Here is a 15,544-nt window from a genome sequence, read left to right as displayed (position 1 = left end):
GTGATTGTCAAAAAACTATACTATTTCATGGTCCAACCAGTTGGAGGAAGTGAAATGCCAGTGTTGATCATTTTAGTTTGGAAGATACTTGTGTAGAAATGCCTTATTGGTTCTTCATCAAAATGAAGTATTTTATATTCTTAATAAGTACTTTTTTAATAGGTGGTGTAAGGATATGAAATTCTAATTCAATGATTTAGATTACAATGTTCAATTCTATGATAAGAGCACCAAAAAATCTAGGTATGTCATCCTATAATTGAATTATGATGTCCTATCTATAATTACGACAATCTGTTACAATATATGGATATCCTATTTGATATAGGTATGCTTTGATAAGTCATCTTTTGATGAAACGTGCAGAAATTGCCTCTAGATCTGAAGATGCATTAAATTTGATGATGGCTGATCTAACTCCATTATTCAGAAGAACAGTAGATACTAATTATTTAGCACAGTCATGCTTAGAATTTCTTATCTAAGATCCTGATAATATTGATACAAAGGGATGGCCAAGAGAGAGGAGAATAAAGAGTGGAGTTGAAAAAAATCAAAGAAGTCAAAGAAAGCTACGAATAAGACATCCGATGATCCATCTATCGAAGAAAATGATAAAAGGCCTGCTAAAAGACAAAGGATGACTCCACATAAAGTTGTAGAGGTAGTCCAACAAATAGCTTCCAGCAATCAACTATCCTCAGATCTATTTTTAGATGAGTTTGATGCTTACATATGCAGCCAACTAACATAAGAAAGTGAGTCAAAATTATAAAATTATAGATCAAAATTATGATATTGTACGTTAAAATTATGACATCCAAGAATAGAAAATATCTCCGAAAGTAGAAGATAATTATGAATTCTAGATTAAATTTATAATATTGTAGGTTAAAATTATGATATCTTGAAGTTAAAAATATCTCCAAAATTATGACATTTTGGTCAAATTGTGACTATGTTCTTGTGGTTGTTTTGGTCGAAATGGTTTGCCAACTTATTTTTAATTATGTCCATGTTCTTTATGTTTATGTGAAATATATTATAATAGATGATTTGAAAAATTTATTACTTTAATAAAATATGATTTCAAAGTTGAAATATATTATATGGACCTTCAAAAACATTTTCTACATATAATTTCATAATTTTGAATAGGACATCATATTTCTACAAATACTACATTCAAGGATATTTTCTATGCTAGGATGTGATATTTTTGATCCAAATGTTATAATTTTGATCCAAGATATCATAATTCTATATATTCTATTTTTAGAGATATTTTTTATATCAAAATATTATAATTTTAGCCTATAATATCATAATTTTAAATCAGAATATCATAATTCTGTATGAGAGATATATTTTATATGAGGATGTCATAATTTTAATCTACAATATCATAATTTTGAATCAAAATATTATAATTCTATATTTTAAGATATTTTCTATATGAGGATGTCATAATTTTAACATGTAATGTCATAATTTTTATCTAGGATGTCATAATTCTATATGCACTATGTTCAGAGATGAGTTTGATACTTACGTGTACAGCCAACTAATATGAGAGAGAGAAAAAGAATTAAGCGGTATAAAATTAGCACATGGATCCTCTGTCGTGCACCCATCATGCTCAGGCCCTCTATAAATAGAAGTTAGGGCTATCAGCTATGGTCAAAATAATCTCCTCTAGCCTTCTATGTAGGTGAAGATGTGATAGAAGATGTTGCCATTATCGCGATACTGCTACTTGATCAGGGATTCTCCCCCACCCTTGGATGGATGCCGGGAGCTCGAGAGGAGTGTACTATCAGCCTTGGAATGGGAGGTGTTGAAAATGATTTATGACAAGAAGAGGAGCGTAGAAGGAATGAGGAGGAGAGGGCCGGGGATAAAAACAACATGTTATAATTTTCTTACTGAATGTTATAATTTATAAATTAGATATTTTAATTTTATCAAAATATGAAAGATATTGTAATAGATGGTTTGAAAAATCTGTTACTTTAATAAAATATGGTCTTAAATTTGAAATATGTTGTATGGATTGATCGTAATCATGTAATGCTTTCTACTTCAAAAATTTTTTTTGCACATGATATATAGGATATCATATTTCTACAAGTACTGCATTCAAAGATATTTTTTGTAATAGGATGTCATAATTTTAATTTATAATATCATAATTTTGATCCAGAATGATCAATTTATATAGTTATTGACATGCCTCCGATCTGAAATTATGAGTGAAGGGTCATGATAACCGTCACATACTTATGAAGAACTCTCTCTACAAGCATGCAAGATATTTCAAAAATGATATCAATGCATCATAGTAAAATTCATAATCAATTTAGTCTAAAATTTAACTAACCAAAATCAATTTTAGTCTCTCAAAAAATTTTAATAATATTTAAATGATGTTACATCAATTATACCTCAAATAATAATCATGTAAAAATATTATAATAAATCTATATTATTGACTTTTGCTTCTAGCTCATTTTCAAAATAGTATCTATATTTGCAAATAAGAATCTGAATCTAAAAAAAAAAAATGATGTGCTTGTTAGCCCAATAAGTAATAAATATCTTAGTTAGATATTTCAGATATTATCATAGATATGATGTTCAAAAATAAATATCATAAATAATTTATGAATATATTTTATGCTATTTCAATACAAATCAAATCTTTTCAAATACACACACACATAATCATAAATTTGATTTGAAACAAAATATATATAACTCAATAGTTTTTGACCATGACCACATCTATCCCTGTGGCAGGGCTAAAAAATAATGAGCTCAGTCAGAGTGCCAACATATAGCCCCTATTGGTAGGATCAAAATCAATGCACTATCCCCATTGGTAGGATCAAAAATCAATACACAACCCTCATTGGTAGAATTGAAAACCAACATATAACCTCCATTGATAGGATCGAAAATCAATGTATAAGCCCCATTAATAAGGTCGAAACATAATTAGGCTGAAAGCATAAAATTTGATCCATATTAAATAATTTTGCAAGATAATATATAAATTTCATAATTCCACTAAATATATGCATATTCCATACTAAATTAATAAACCATGATATTTCATAAAGCATTTTTCATTCAAAACATAGTTTATAAATCATGTATAATTTAAAGACTAATTATTTACTTTCAAAATAAATTATGAAATATCTTGAGGATGGTTCATTATTTATCTCTATAAAATACTGAACAGACATATTCTATCAATCCTGAAAGCATTCTTTCGAACCTATTATTTAAAATATATTCTTCTATTAGTTTTATACTATAACTAATAAAAATCTTAAATTATGACACCCTTCGAAGACTGACAAAGCAATCGTGCTCAATATCTCGATCGATCGAATCAAAGGTAATATTATTTGATCATAATTAGAATAGGAATAGATGGTTCAATAGAGATCAACGATGATCAAATTCATTAGTACTTGACAAAAGTCAAAATAGAGGTTGGTACATCAATTAATAGAGCAGTTTGAAACCCTCTACTAGAATCAAATTAGATTTAAGGCAATAGATTGGGTTCACTATTTTCATAAATCACATAGAGAGAAAATATCAGAGGAGAGAGAAATTAACGAGATGGAAGAGGGCTAATCTGGCGACGCTACCCGACGATCTGATCATTTTAATCAAGATGATTTAATCAAATGATAGTTGAATCAGTATATAGATAATTCAATAAAAATTATAAATAATTAAATTTAATGGTATCTGGATCTGGCCAAGCTGGGTAATGGTATGTTGTCTGGCAACAGCAGATGAAGACCCTTCACTAAGGTTGATTAAAATCATCAAAAAAAAATCTTATTCGATCAATCTTAGAGAGAGAAATAATTTTAGAGAGAGAAATTTAGAGAGAAAATATCTTAGAGAGAGAAAATTTGTAAAGAGAGGAAGTGAAACTTTTTAGAGAGAGAAATATGGGATTCAAACTTAAGGTAGGGATAGAGGGAAGTGGGAGGATCCGTCTCTCTTATTTTCTTTTTTTTTTTTTTCTTTTTCCCTTTTCTCTTTTTCTTCTTTCTTTCTTTCTTTTTTTCATGGAACAGAGGACTTAATGTCCTCTTCTTCCTTTCTTCTTTCATAGAACAGGGAGGCTCTTCCTCCCCTTGTTTTCGAAACCAGGAAGGCTTCTTCCCTATCAGTAATGCTCGTGACCGAAAGAGGAAGGTCCGACAGCAATCACGATAGGGTCTGATGACTGACTGCAGCAACTGGTGATGAGAATCAGTGGTAGAAAACCAAAACAAAGTATGGAGAAAATAGAGAAATTGGCAAACGAGACTTCAAGGGTTTTTTTGGCAAAAGATCAACGGAATTTCAAGCTTAAGATCTATAAAAAATTGAGGGAAGATAATTAAAAACACTTACCTAATTTTTGGATGGGAATTGATTGGTTTCTTGACATCCAAATTAAGATCAAGTCATTGGTGTAGTCGAGAAGAAACCAAAGAAAAGGGGAGCCAATGATGGTAATTTTTGGTGAGGAGAAATCTAAAGAATTGAGGCCTTTAAATAGACCTCTAATGAGAGGATTTAGGGTTTGATTTGATCATAAATTTATAATGATTTTGGGATTCCGATTCAGAGAAGAATTTATTTGGGAGTTTCTTCCATGTGTTTCCCAATTCCACAGTAATTCTAGCACATGCAAAGCATGTGCTAGCCCAATTCTATTTTTTTTTGTAGCTGCTTTAAGATCTGTGTTGTGGGCTGGGTATTACAAAAAGTATGGTGGTTTAAGCAAGGGTGTTATGGTAAAGGATTAGAATTTCTTTTCAGCTGAAAAGGCTATTTAAAAGATCAAGGATAAGATTAAAATTTATGCCTTTAAGATTTCAATTTTGCAATATGCTAACTTCAGAGATGAAATTATTTTAAAGGGAGAGAATATAAAGATCCAAATCCAAAAAATATTTCTCCAGCATGACTCTTAAAATAGAGAAAAAAAAATATTTTGACCTCACATGCTCAGCATGTGAGGTTGAAGAGGAGGACATCTGATGGAGTCCATCTCCTCTTCCAAGTCTGATCGGAAAAAAGAGTATGGGGCAAACTAAAACTCCAGCGAGCACCTAAAAACTTCCATCTCTAAATTCCCTCTTATCTTCCTCTCAAAGCCATCCTTCATTGTGATCCACCGCCAGTGAAAGCCAAGTGTTTCCCTTAATTTTCCACCAAGATCTCTTGATGAGTTGCCATCGATTTCCCTCATCGGAACAAGGTAATTAGCCATACCTCTCTTCCATCTATATTTTCTGGTCCCCTGACCATCATCGATGGCCTGATTGACACCGGTTGGTCACTGATTTTAGTCACGAGAGAGTCCCCTATTTTATTCTCCTTCTTTTCCTTTCGTCAAATTGGTTGTCATCACTGAATGCGATCGTGCTCGGACGTCTGAGGGCCAAAGCCACTGGAGTGGGGGCTGTTGTTGTTTGGGGTCACTGCCATAGGGACGGTTGGTCGAGCCCCTTTCCCCTCTATTTCCACGAAGAAGAAAGAAAATGAGAAAATAGAAGAAAAAAAGAAAAAAAAGAGAGTCTCTCCTCTCTCTACCTTCTCTCTCGACTTTCTCTCTCTATAATTTTCTCTCTATAAATTATCTCTCTTCATAAATTTCTCTCTCTAAAAATCTGATGGACTAGTAGAGGTCCAAATGCCTAGGTACGCTCAAATTGACCAGTTAACCCTACGAGGAGTCTTAGACTTGTAGTTTTAGGGTCATTTATCATGATTTTCTATTATCCATAATCATCCATAATTTTTATATTTGATGTTGATTATGTAGAGGTATAATTATCTATACAAGATATTGAGTAAAAATATCTTGATCTCGAATTCGTATATCGAAGGGTTGATCAATAGCCGTATTTAAGTCTGAGACTGATAGAGATAAGAATTTTCTTACATGAATATCTGTATATATGTTTTTGTACCAGGCATGATGATTTTGATTTTACTTGGATATATGATTATTTATTATATATGCATCACATGTTGACTCTTTGATTGTTGAAAAATATGATATTTGATTTTGAAATTGAACAAGAATGTAATACAAAATTAATGAATAACTATTGATTGTGATAGAGGATTTAGACTAGCCATGATGTAGATTGTTGATCATGGACTGAATTATGACACCTCGGATTGTCAGTCATGGGCCGAATCATGACACTCCAGTTTGCCACCTTAGGTCGAAGCACAAATATTTTGATTTGCCACTATAAGCCGAAGTGCAGATATTCTGATTTGCCACTGCAAGCCGAAACATAGTTATTATAGTTTGCTACTGGAGGCCAGAATGCAATTATTATGGATTAAGCGTGGTTTATGGTTAGCTAGTCATAGGCCAAAGTGTGACCATGATTAGTCCAAATGAAAAGATGATGATTGATCTGCAAAATGTTAATAAAACATAATTGATGAGTTGTATGAACATACACGTGATAATTATAATGAAGTTATGATAATACATGATTTGTAATATATATGTTTATACAAATGTTGAGTTATATTGCATACTTGGCATGAGATTTTACGATTATGATTTCTATTCGATATTACTCATTTATTATTCTTGAATTATATTATTATATCGATGTATGTGTGATAGGATTCTTATTAGACCGTAAAGCTCATAGTTTCAAATTTTTCTTTCTTTACAGAGTCATGGGATGCGTAGCATCGATCGGATTGGATGCGGAGTTCGAGCAATGGAGTCTTTAGTTAGTTAGTAAGCTGATTTTCTTGTGAACATTTTTCAATAAAGATGGATCGGTTTGATTTCATAAATATGATGGAAGTTTTACAATTCTTGGTATTCTTATGGATTTATTTATTATTTAAGCCTTATATGACCTCTAAAGCTTTGCTCTAGGGTTCATGCAGCCAAGTCATATGGCCGAGCTAGGTGCTGGGTTTGAGGCAAGACATAAATATGATAGTTAAGCAACAAGCCGCTCTCAAGAAAAAGAAAAAGCCATGCGATGCATAGAACAAAGAAATAAAAAGATAAATAATAACCACAACTAAGGTCTGATTGTCTTAGAAAAAAATATAGAATTGATATTGTTTGATGTGTAACCAGTACCATGGGTAGAAGCATATATTTTAAATTTAGATCACTCCGAGCAATCAACCTATAGACGGAATAAATGATGTGAAATAATTGAAACAAAATACACCATTACATTATTCTTATATGACTAAATTTTTAGTAACCATATTTTATATGACAAATTGCACCAAAACATAAATTTCTTTTCAACAAATCAAAAAGGAGCTTGACAACTAAGGCATACAAATGATCATATCAAACATAGCATAAAAAGTAGAGTAATGTGAAAGAATCCAATGAAAGAAAATAAAAATTATCTTTTTTGCAGCATGGATATAAAAATACAAATTTTCATGCCTGAAAGTTCTTGCACTATTCAAAATATAAATTTTGATTTTGATTTTTGACGTAGAATAGTTGTTCAAATACTTTGATTACTGTATAGCCTAATTTCAGGTTGGTTTAGTTTTTAGCTTGGATTAGATAATTTATTCCAACCGAAATTGGTATATGGGCTTCATTTCATTCTCCGCAATCTCCTTTTCTTCTTCTGTTGTATCCTATTGTGTTGCTTCTCTAATCGTATTTTTGAATTGCTAGATAGCTAGCCATGGTTTTATTAATAGAATAAAGGGTATGAAATAATACTCCTTTTCTTTTCAGAGCCGTCAATAGGTGGGAATAAATTTTTGCTCGCTAGGGGTTGCAGCAATAGGATATGCTCAAACTGGTTTCTAGAAAAAAATATTTAGAAGTTCATAAAGTTGGTGGAATGGAGTTTTTCTTCTCAACTTTTTTCGATTATTGTATCACTATTTATTAGCAAAAAAATTTAAAAATAATTTTATTTTATTTTTCATAGTTCATATTTCTAGAGGAACAAAAATAAAGAGACGATCGAGCTGCTAAGACATTACTTGTCCAATGATCTTTTATTCTTTGTTCTCATAGAAAGCAGGTTACATAGTTATTTCATTTGCAAGCATTAATATCATGGCAACAACAGCATCGAATCCTTCCAGGTCTGCCAGTATCGATGCATTTGGAGTACTCATATTTTTGTTGAATGCAAAAGCCTTTGCAACCGGGATCAGTACATAGAACACCAGGAATATCTACGCATACGGGCACCTCGGCATCAACAGCTGTGTGATTCGGAAAGATAAGGACAAAAGTTATACATTCAGAAAAGTCATGATATGTAACTTATATTTGCCAAGGATTTCATAAGACCTAACTTGATAACCACGTACAAAAGTTATTACAAAAATAAGATTTTTATGATCCATCTTGTCGAATGAATATAAATTACAAAGAGCTAAATGGAAATTGGGCAAAATATTTTTTTTATTGAGCAAAGATCTTATTTGACCAACCAAGTCCGATGGCTGGCTTGAATCCAGCTCGAGCTCGTAGACCCAAGCCAACCTCCAATTACAATTGGATTAGTGAGTTAATGAAACAAGTCATTTTGTTTAGCCATAAGGAGGAGAATTTGCTATCCCCCAAAGGAACTATTCATAGTATCGGCATACATAAAATTTGTAGACATTGAAGAAAAATGCCATGCAGGATGAAAAACATAAAATGTTGACAAAGTTGATGATGTATGATGCTTAGATCATAAGGAAACATTCATAATCCCCCATAATGCGGTAGGTATTGCTGCATGGCTACACTTGCACCCTTGCAGCATCATGGCACATAAAAGAAAGAGAGTGAGATCAAGAGGAAGAGACCTTTTTGAGCGGAATGGAGGAGAAGTGCTAAAAGTGAAGTTATAAGAAGAATTTTGTTGAAGCTTAAGAAAGCCATTTTGCCGTGAGGTCATTCATCAACCGAAACCTTAAATAGATGGGAGGTGGAAGGATCGCTATTTACTTTCCCGTCTGGTAAGGCAGGATTAACATGAAATATTTAGCCGCATTATCATCAGTGCATCAATTGTAATTATAGATTGGATCTACAAACTATATTTGGCATGAGGTATATAATCAGCAAATCTATTGTAATTATAGATTAGATCCACTAACTATATCTGGCATAAGGTACATTATCAGTGAATTTATTGTGACTATATATTAGATCCATCAAAATTTTTGTGTTAATTTTGGTATAGAAAATGCTATGGCTCTGTTCCATAAAAATAACCTATGGTTGAAAAAATTGGAAAAATGATGCAACAATCCAAATTCGATTGATCAAAATGGTTGGCATATTCAAAATAGATGAGTTCTTTTTTTAAATGTCGATCAATCATTTTTGACAAATATGTAACAAAATAACCCAATTTGAGGAAGGTCTTCTATCTACCTCTATTTCTTTCATAGCCTTCCCCAATTCGTTCCATAGAATCCAACATGAAAAATTGATAAAATATTTATTTAATTTTCTTAATAACAAAGAATAATTCACTCTTATAATTAACTTTCCTAAAACTTAAATGAATTTTCAAGCAATAAAGGGAAGATGCTTTTGTGACAATTGAATTTCATTGTGCTAAATCTCAATGAACCTTGTTCGATATGCAATGGTTTAACAGTGACATCGATTTCTAGATTTTAGACTTTATTTAAAACTTCATTCTTTTAAGCTAGCTATTTGAAATTATCTTCATGTAAATATCAAGCTCTATTTTTATCTTTAATAATAGTCTTAAATATTACTATGATTTATGTTACCTTTTTATCTTTATTATGTTACAACCTGAATTTAACTATTTGGAAATACTTCTTCCAAAATCAATTTGTCGTTTTGAACCCTTAAAAAGTCATTCCATTTTTCTATTTAATATATAAATAAATCATCAAAGTTTTCCATTTCTATATGTTAATAATCTTAATCACAAGATTTTTTGGAATTAAAGGAGTTAATTTTTTTGAGATTTCCCTATCAATAAGAATCTCTGCAAGCTAATGGTGCAAAGGATGCCTCAATGTAGGAGAGTGAAAATATTATTCATGTAGATGAGTAATAAATATGATAGTTAAGCAACAAGCCACTCTCAAAAAAACCCATAGCAGATCAGAATCCTGGAACCTCATATATGTGAGATTGCCGGCTTCTATAGAAATGTTTGCTGTCAGACAAAAAACCCATAGCCAAAGCAGGATAGCATCATAACAGCGAGATGCAAGGTAAAGGAAGAGCATTGAATAATATATGGATATAATGTCCACCAAGTTGAGCAGAACAGCACAAGCAATATAGCAACCAGGAACCTATACCATACCCTTCAGTTTTAGATAGCTGTAAACATGTATCATCCATAACCACCTTTGAATGTAACCCATAGAATTGTAATCTTCTGCGGACCGCAGTATCCAAGGTTGAAAGGCTGAAATCGTGATACAAAAAAGCTGAAACCAAACTATTGTCCTCCACACAAGGAATTTTATTATACCCAGAAATTTGAAAGCTATAAAAAGCAGTCCCAGGAGCAGAGCAAATATACAAAACTCTGAGCCATACAGCCAGATCAGCCAGATAATTTCATTTTTGTGATGCAGTGAAGCAGAGATGGAGATTGATGGTAATGATCTGACAGCGAAGCAAGACCCATAGCCATGCAAAAAAAAATGTGTAAACAGGAGAATAAGTAGGCTAGTAAAGATTGGGAGTACATTAGAGACCATGGCTAGGGAAACCAATAGAATAAGCATCAGCCTTCAAAATACAGGCAAACCAAGGCTGCAAATATAATTGATCCACTGACAGAAGGAAGTCTTCTGTAAGGGCATGGTTCACAGCCCAATCAGCAGCTTGATTACCTTCTCTGCAAAAATGAGACAGTTTGAAAGTTTGAAAAGACGACCACCAGAGTCTAATATCTTGCATCCAGGGAGAAAGGGACAGCCGATTAGTATGCAAGTGTTGAAGCCAGGGAATAACTACTGCAGAATCACCCTGTAACCAAACATCTCGAGCATTATAATATAATGACTGAGCAAAAGTTTCTTAGTGGGCAAGTACTGCCACACCAATTTCCAGTAAAAGTATCTTACCCTTATTAGGACCGCAAGCTGCCATACCCAAGCAATGACATCCTACTTCTTTTTGTCGAATTCTTTCACTCTTTGAAATGAATGCAGATAGAGACTTTTCCTCTCTCTCTCTAACTCTCTCTCACACACTTAAACACACACACACACCCACACGCGTGCGCGCAATGAGTTGTTTAAAGGGGATAAGTATTATTACTAGAACGACAGGATATATCAGTACCAAGCACATTAAGGAGATACATATCATGAATGCACACAATTGTTCCATAAAGTAGACAGAGGGAGAGGGGAGGATGCTTCTCATGCAGGAGGAAGCTTTCCCTCAAGGAATGCAGAGATCATGATCAGGGACCTTTCAGGTTGGTAGCTTGGTACTTCATGGCCAGCTCCTCTGACTGTCACGAAAGTTAGTCCATTGTATGCGACAACATAGCCTGCTACCTGTCATAAGTAGTATATCATGGCAATAGCATCATTGCTTAGAATAGTTCATAGCGTTTCAAGCTTTAAGCCATTACAAGACAAAAGAATCAGGTTCCAGGATTTCCTACCTCACTATTGGCCTGCCATGGGCGCCATGGGCTCTTGATGGGCAAGCCCAGCATTCTTAAAAAGTACTTTGTGGAAGTTACTGAAACAACTGAATCCATGTCACCACTGCAATTGCAAAGTTTCATATAAAAATGTGTTTCTCTTTCTATTCACATTTTATTGATGTGCTTGGTTGCAATGTTGTGTCAAAACTTGCCTGTATAACCACATTCTTATGCCGCTGGTTGCCAATTGCTTGATCATAGGCAGCATGGTATAAGGGGAATCCCTCCAACCACCCCGACTAAGTAATGCAATTTACAGTAAGAGTAAGAGGAGAGTTCTCAGCGGCTTGAAGTGAATCTTTCATTAATTCTACTAGATTGACACGAGAAGGAGAAGATAACCATGTGCACCTGCAGTACGTCCATAGGAATGGAATTGCATGAAGAGACTTTTGCACCTCTGGAAGATTAAGGTAGGCATAAACGTAGTTGCCAGCGCAGGGATCAAACTCCACATTCTGGTCATGTTTGATTGCTGATTAGTGCTTTTGTGAAACAAGAACGGAGTTGGAAACACACCAAAATGTCATGTTGGGACTTACCGAACTGGTAACAGAAGTTGGTTGGTGTAATTTTTTAGTGCAAAGTGGAACATACACATTGAAGCGATCAATCGACCCAATCTCAAAATCAGCCAGATTTGTGGCATTTTCACACTCTGATGAATACATATCTGAAATCTTACATTTCCTTCGAATCAGCCTGTAGGTCCTGTCGGAATACATGGCATGCATCCACAAGAACTCATACATTCCCATCAAAGTTGTGTTGGTGTCAATGTATGCGTTGCCAATCTATCCATACGTCAGTCAAGGTAAGCAACATATTAGAGACAATAGTTGGTTTTACATGATGGATATATTAGGTAAGATGTTAAAATTGAGCTGACGCATAATTTAATCATTTTCATATATATTGTTTAATTATTTGGCAGTTTGAGAGTAGTGTCTTACTGCTATGCCTCTGAGGTTGATGGTTGGTTTGTTGGGCTTCTTATTGTTCAGAACAATAAGACTGGCAAGCTGAGGCACATAGTGGCCAGCATAGCTCTCCCCAGTTACGAAAAAATCACGAGTTTTGTACTCTGGGAACCTCTCCAACCAGTTGACCAGAAAGGTATAGGTGTCTTCTGCTGTTCTCTTGTCCCCCCTGTTTTCGTAGTCCGAACTTGTTTTGGTGTATGAGAACCCTACACCCGCCGGAGATTCCAAGAAAACCACATTTGCAACTGCAATTGCCGATATGCAGCAATAAATAATAATCAGACAGATGATAAAATTTAAATTAGCAGAAGATACAAAGATTGCTAATAAGATAAAATAGAATTTTGATTCTTTATAATATTTTATTATAAAAAACGTTGATGACTGTTTTATATATTTTATTATTTTTAAAAATTAATATTTTATTATTATTATGGCTTCACGGTGCTCAACCCCCGCCCCCCGCGGCCCCTAGCTTCCCCCGGGCCGCTGCCGCTGCCGCTGCCGCTGCCGCGGCCCCCCCACCCCCACCCCCCTTCCGGCCCTCTACAGCCCGCAGCTTCTCCGTGCCGCTGCCGGTGGTCCACCCCCCTGATCACTAAAAGATCAATGTGATAAACTGGAAAAGTTGTCATATGAGAGTTAAATTCACAAACCATTGTTCCATGCATGCTTATTTCTATGAAGGGTTTTGCCATCACTCTGAACTCTGAAGGGTCCTAATTCCTGCATGGCTCCGCCTCCCAAGGAGGAGCATCCGGGACCTGTACATTTCAAAGTTTACATTCAAAATCTATTAAGAGATATTTTACATTTTTTTTTCAAAGGAAAAGGAAGATGGCTGACCAATGAATTTGTAAAAAATTGAAATTACGATGGCCTTGCTTGAAGAATGTCAATATATGACATTTGTGCATGGCAAACATTTGAGTTTGTGATTAAAATGACAAGCAAATAGCTGAAATAGCAGAATGTAGTTTGCTTACCTCCATTGAGCCATAAGAGGAGTGGTTTCCTTTCTGGGTCTCGTGGGGACTCAACAAAGTAGTAGAAGAGTGTTCTTCCATGCTGCGGCTCGACCATCACATAACCAGCATATTGATCAAAGTTTACACCTTTAGGCTGGCCAGGCAATGCATCAATCTTATCTAATTCTTTCAGCCCATTCTGTGGAGCAACATAAATCGGGGGTAATGCTTCGCTCCCATTGAGAAGATGCAAGAAACCATCGAAGCGAGCGCTAGATGGCCTATTGGATCTGATAAAATCATGGAGAAGGTTAGCTTGCTTGGCTTCAGTGCAATTTGGCAAGAAGAGGAAGTATGAGAAAATTATCCAAGTGAATAACGAAGCAAACATCATAGAGCGTAGTGAATAAATTGAATGAGTTCGGAGGCTTTGGGGACCAACATGCCAGTATATATAGAGTTCGGAGGTTTTGGGGACCAACATTCGGAAGTTTAAAAATGTCCTTTAGGTCTCATGAGCTACAACTCAAAAAAAAAAAGACCGGTTCCAGTTCTACAGGGACAACCTGCTCTGTAAATATTCTATTCCACTAATAAAATTAGGGTGGTATAACCTCCCTGTTCATAAAAAAAAAAAAAAAAAAAAAAAACCTTCTCCTGGACTCATGGTAATGACCCCGTAAACCAGAAAAGCTTAGCCCTTTATTCCTTTTTTCCATTTTTGTGGGTAAATTCTTTTATTCTCTTTATTCTCTTTTTTTTTTTTTGGGTAAAAAAGTCCTATTGTAATCAATAATCCACGTCGCAGACAATGACCGGAAAACACTCGGCATCGCATCAAGATTTGAGGCCAAACGAGTCCAAACATCATCCCTCAATTATTAGCTCCTATTTTTTCCGTTTTTGTGGGTAAATTCTTTTATTCTCTTTTTTTTTTTTTGGGTAAAAAGGTTCTATTGTAATCAATAATCCACACCGTAGACAATGACCGAGAAACACTTGGCATCGCATCAACATTTGAGGCCAAACGAGTCCAAACATCATCCCTCCGTTGTTTGTCAGCGAGTAGTGACCACGGGGCAATAATCTAGCCGGACCCCTCGTCAAGTTGCTGTTCGATCATGACCGTTTGATCTGTGTACTTTGTCTTTGAAGGTCAATAGATGTGGTAAGCTCACTGGGAGTGACGGTATTTTTGGCTAGTTACTGGGCATTCGAGATTCTGCGTTGATAGCAGAGCTTGCGCGTGCATCTGTCAATAAATAATTAGATAATAGTTAAAATAATTAAAGCGGGCATTGGCAAAACTGGACGGTGATTCGCTACGACCAAGTGGAATGCTGACCGCGCAAGCTACCACCACGATCGCTTTCGGTCAAAGCTGGTCACACGTGTCCTTCTCGTTGATTGGAGCCAGGTAGCGGGCTCCCCTTCATTAACCGGGAATGACGGATGATGTGTCGGTCTCCCATTTGCGGGCCGCTGGGCCAAACTCTCCATGCGGATGAAACCAACTGGGGCTTCAAACGAACTCTGGCCTGTGAGGGTACACGTCATTTGGATCGCAACGAGATGGGTCGTATTGAGTGGAGAAATTATGCATGCACCGGATGCAAGTGAACATCCCAGAGCATATGCATGGTGGAGAGCATGCAATTGAGAATCGGTGAAATACGAGGGGTAGCATGGCGTGTTATCCACCGTGGTGGGTCCAATTGCATCTGGTGCATGCATACGGAGGCTATCGAGTGAGGCTGTACCAGCCTCTTTAAGTGGATCGTGGGACTCGGGTAGATGTGGCCAGAGTTTGCGAGTCTTGACGGCATTTCCATGTGGTTAAGGGTGAAATAATTTGTACACCACCTACAATGTA

At 35.1% G+C, this 15,544-nt stretch overlaps 1 protein-coding gene across 3 annotated transcripts; it reads right to left on the bottom strand.

The window, feature by feature from the left end:
- Positions 1–10,701: 10,701 nt before the first annotated feature.
- Positions 10,702–14,245, bottom strand: LOC140852143 (serine carboxypeptidase 1-like). 3 transcript variants are annotated; one of them, XR_012135108.1, is made up of 10 exons: positions 14,114–14,245; positions 13,690–13,961; positions 13,360–13,467; positions 12,674–12,948; positions 12,263–12,514; positions 12,072–12,178; positions 11,873–11,959; positions 11,676–11,781; positions 11,125–11,565; positions 10,702–11,026 (listed from the first exon to the last, which is right to left on the bottom strand). XR_012135108.1 is itself a non-coding variant. In XM_073245101.1 (8 exons), the coding sequence occupies exons 1-8, from the start codon at positions 14,063–14,065 to the stop codon at positions 11,425–11,427; spliced, it is 1,452 nt and encodes a 483-aa protein (XP_073101202.1). In that variant the 5' UTR covers positions 14,066–14,104; the 3' UTR covers positions 10,702–11,424. The 3 variants fall into 3 exon arrangements, 1 of the variants encoding a protein (XP_073101202.1); XR_012135107.1 differs by lacking the exon at positions 14,114–14,245 and having other exon boundaries at positions 13,690–14,104; XM_073245101.1 differs by lacking the exon at positions 14,114–14,245 and having other exon boundaries at positions 10,702–11,565; positions 13,690–14,104.
- Positions 14,246–15,544: the final 1,299 nt, after the last annotated feature.

This window comes from Elaeis guineensis, chromosome 10 (assembly GCF_000442705.2).
Source record: "Elaeis guineensis isolate ETL-2024a chromosome 10, EG11, whole genome shotgun sequence".
Classification (NCBI taxonomy): Eukaryota; Viridiplantae; Streptophyta; class Magnoliopsida; order Arecales; family Arecaceae; genus Elaeis; species Elaeis guineensis.
Note: the sequence above shows the minus strand (reverse complement) of the source record. Positions and strands in the feature narration are given on the sequence as shown.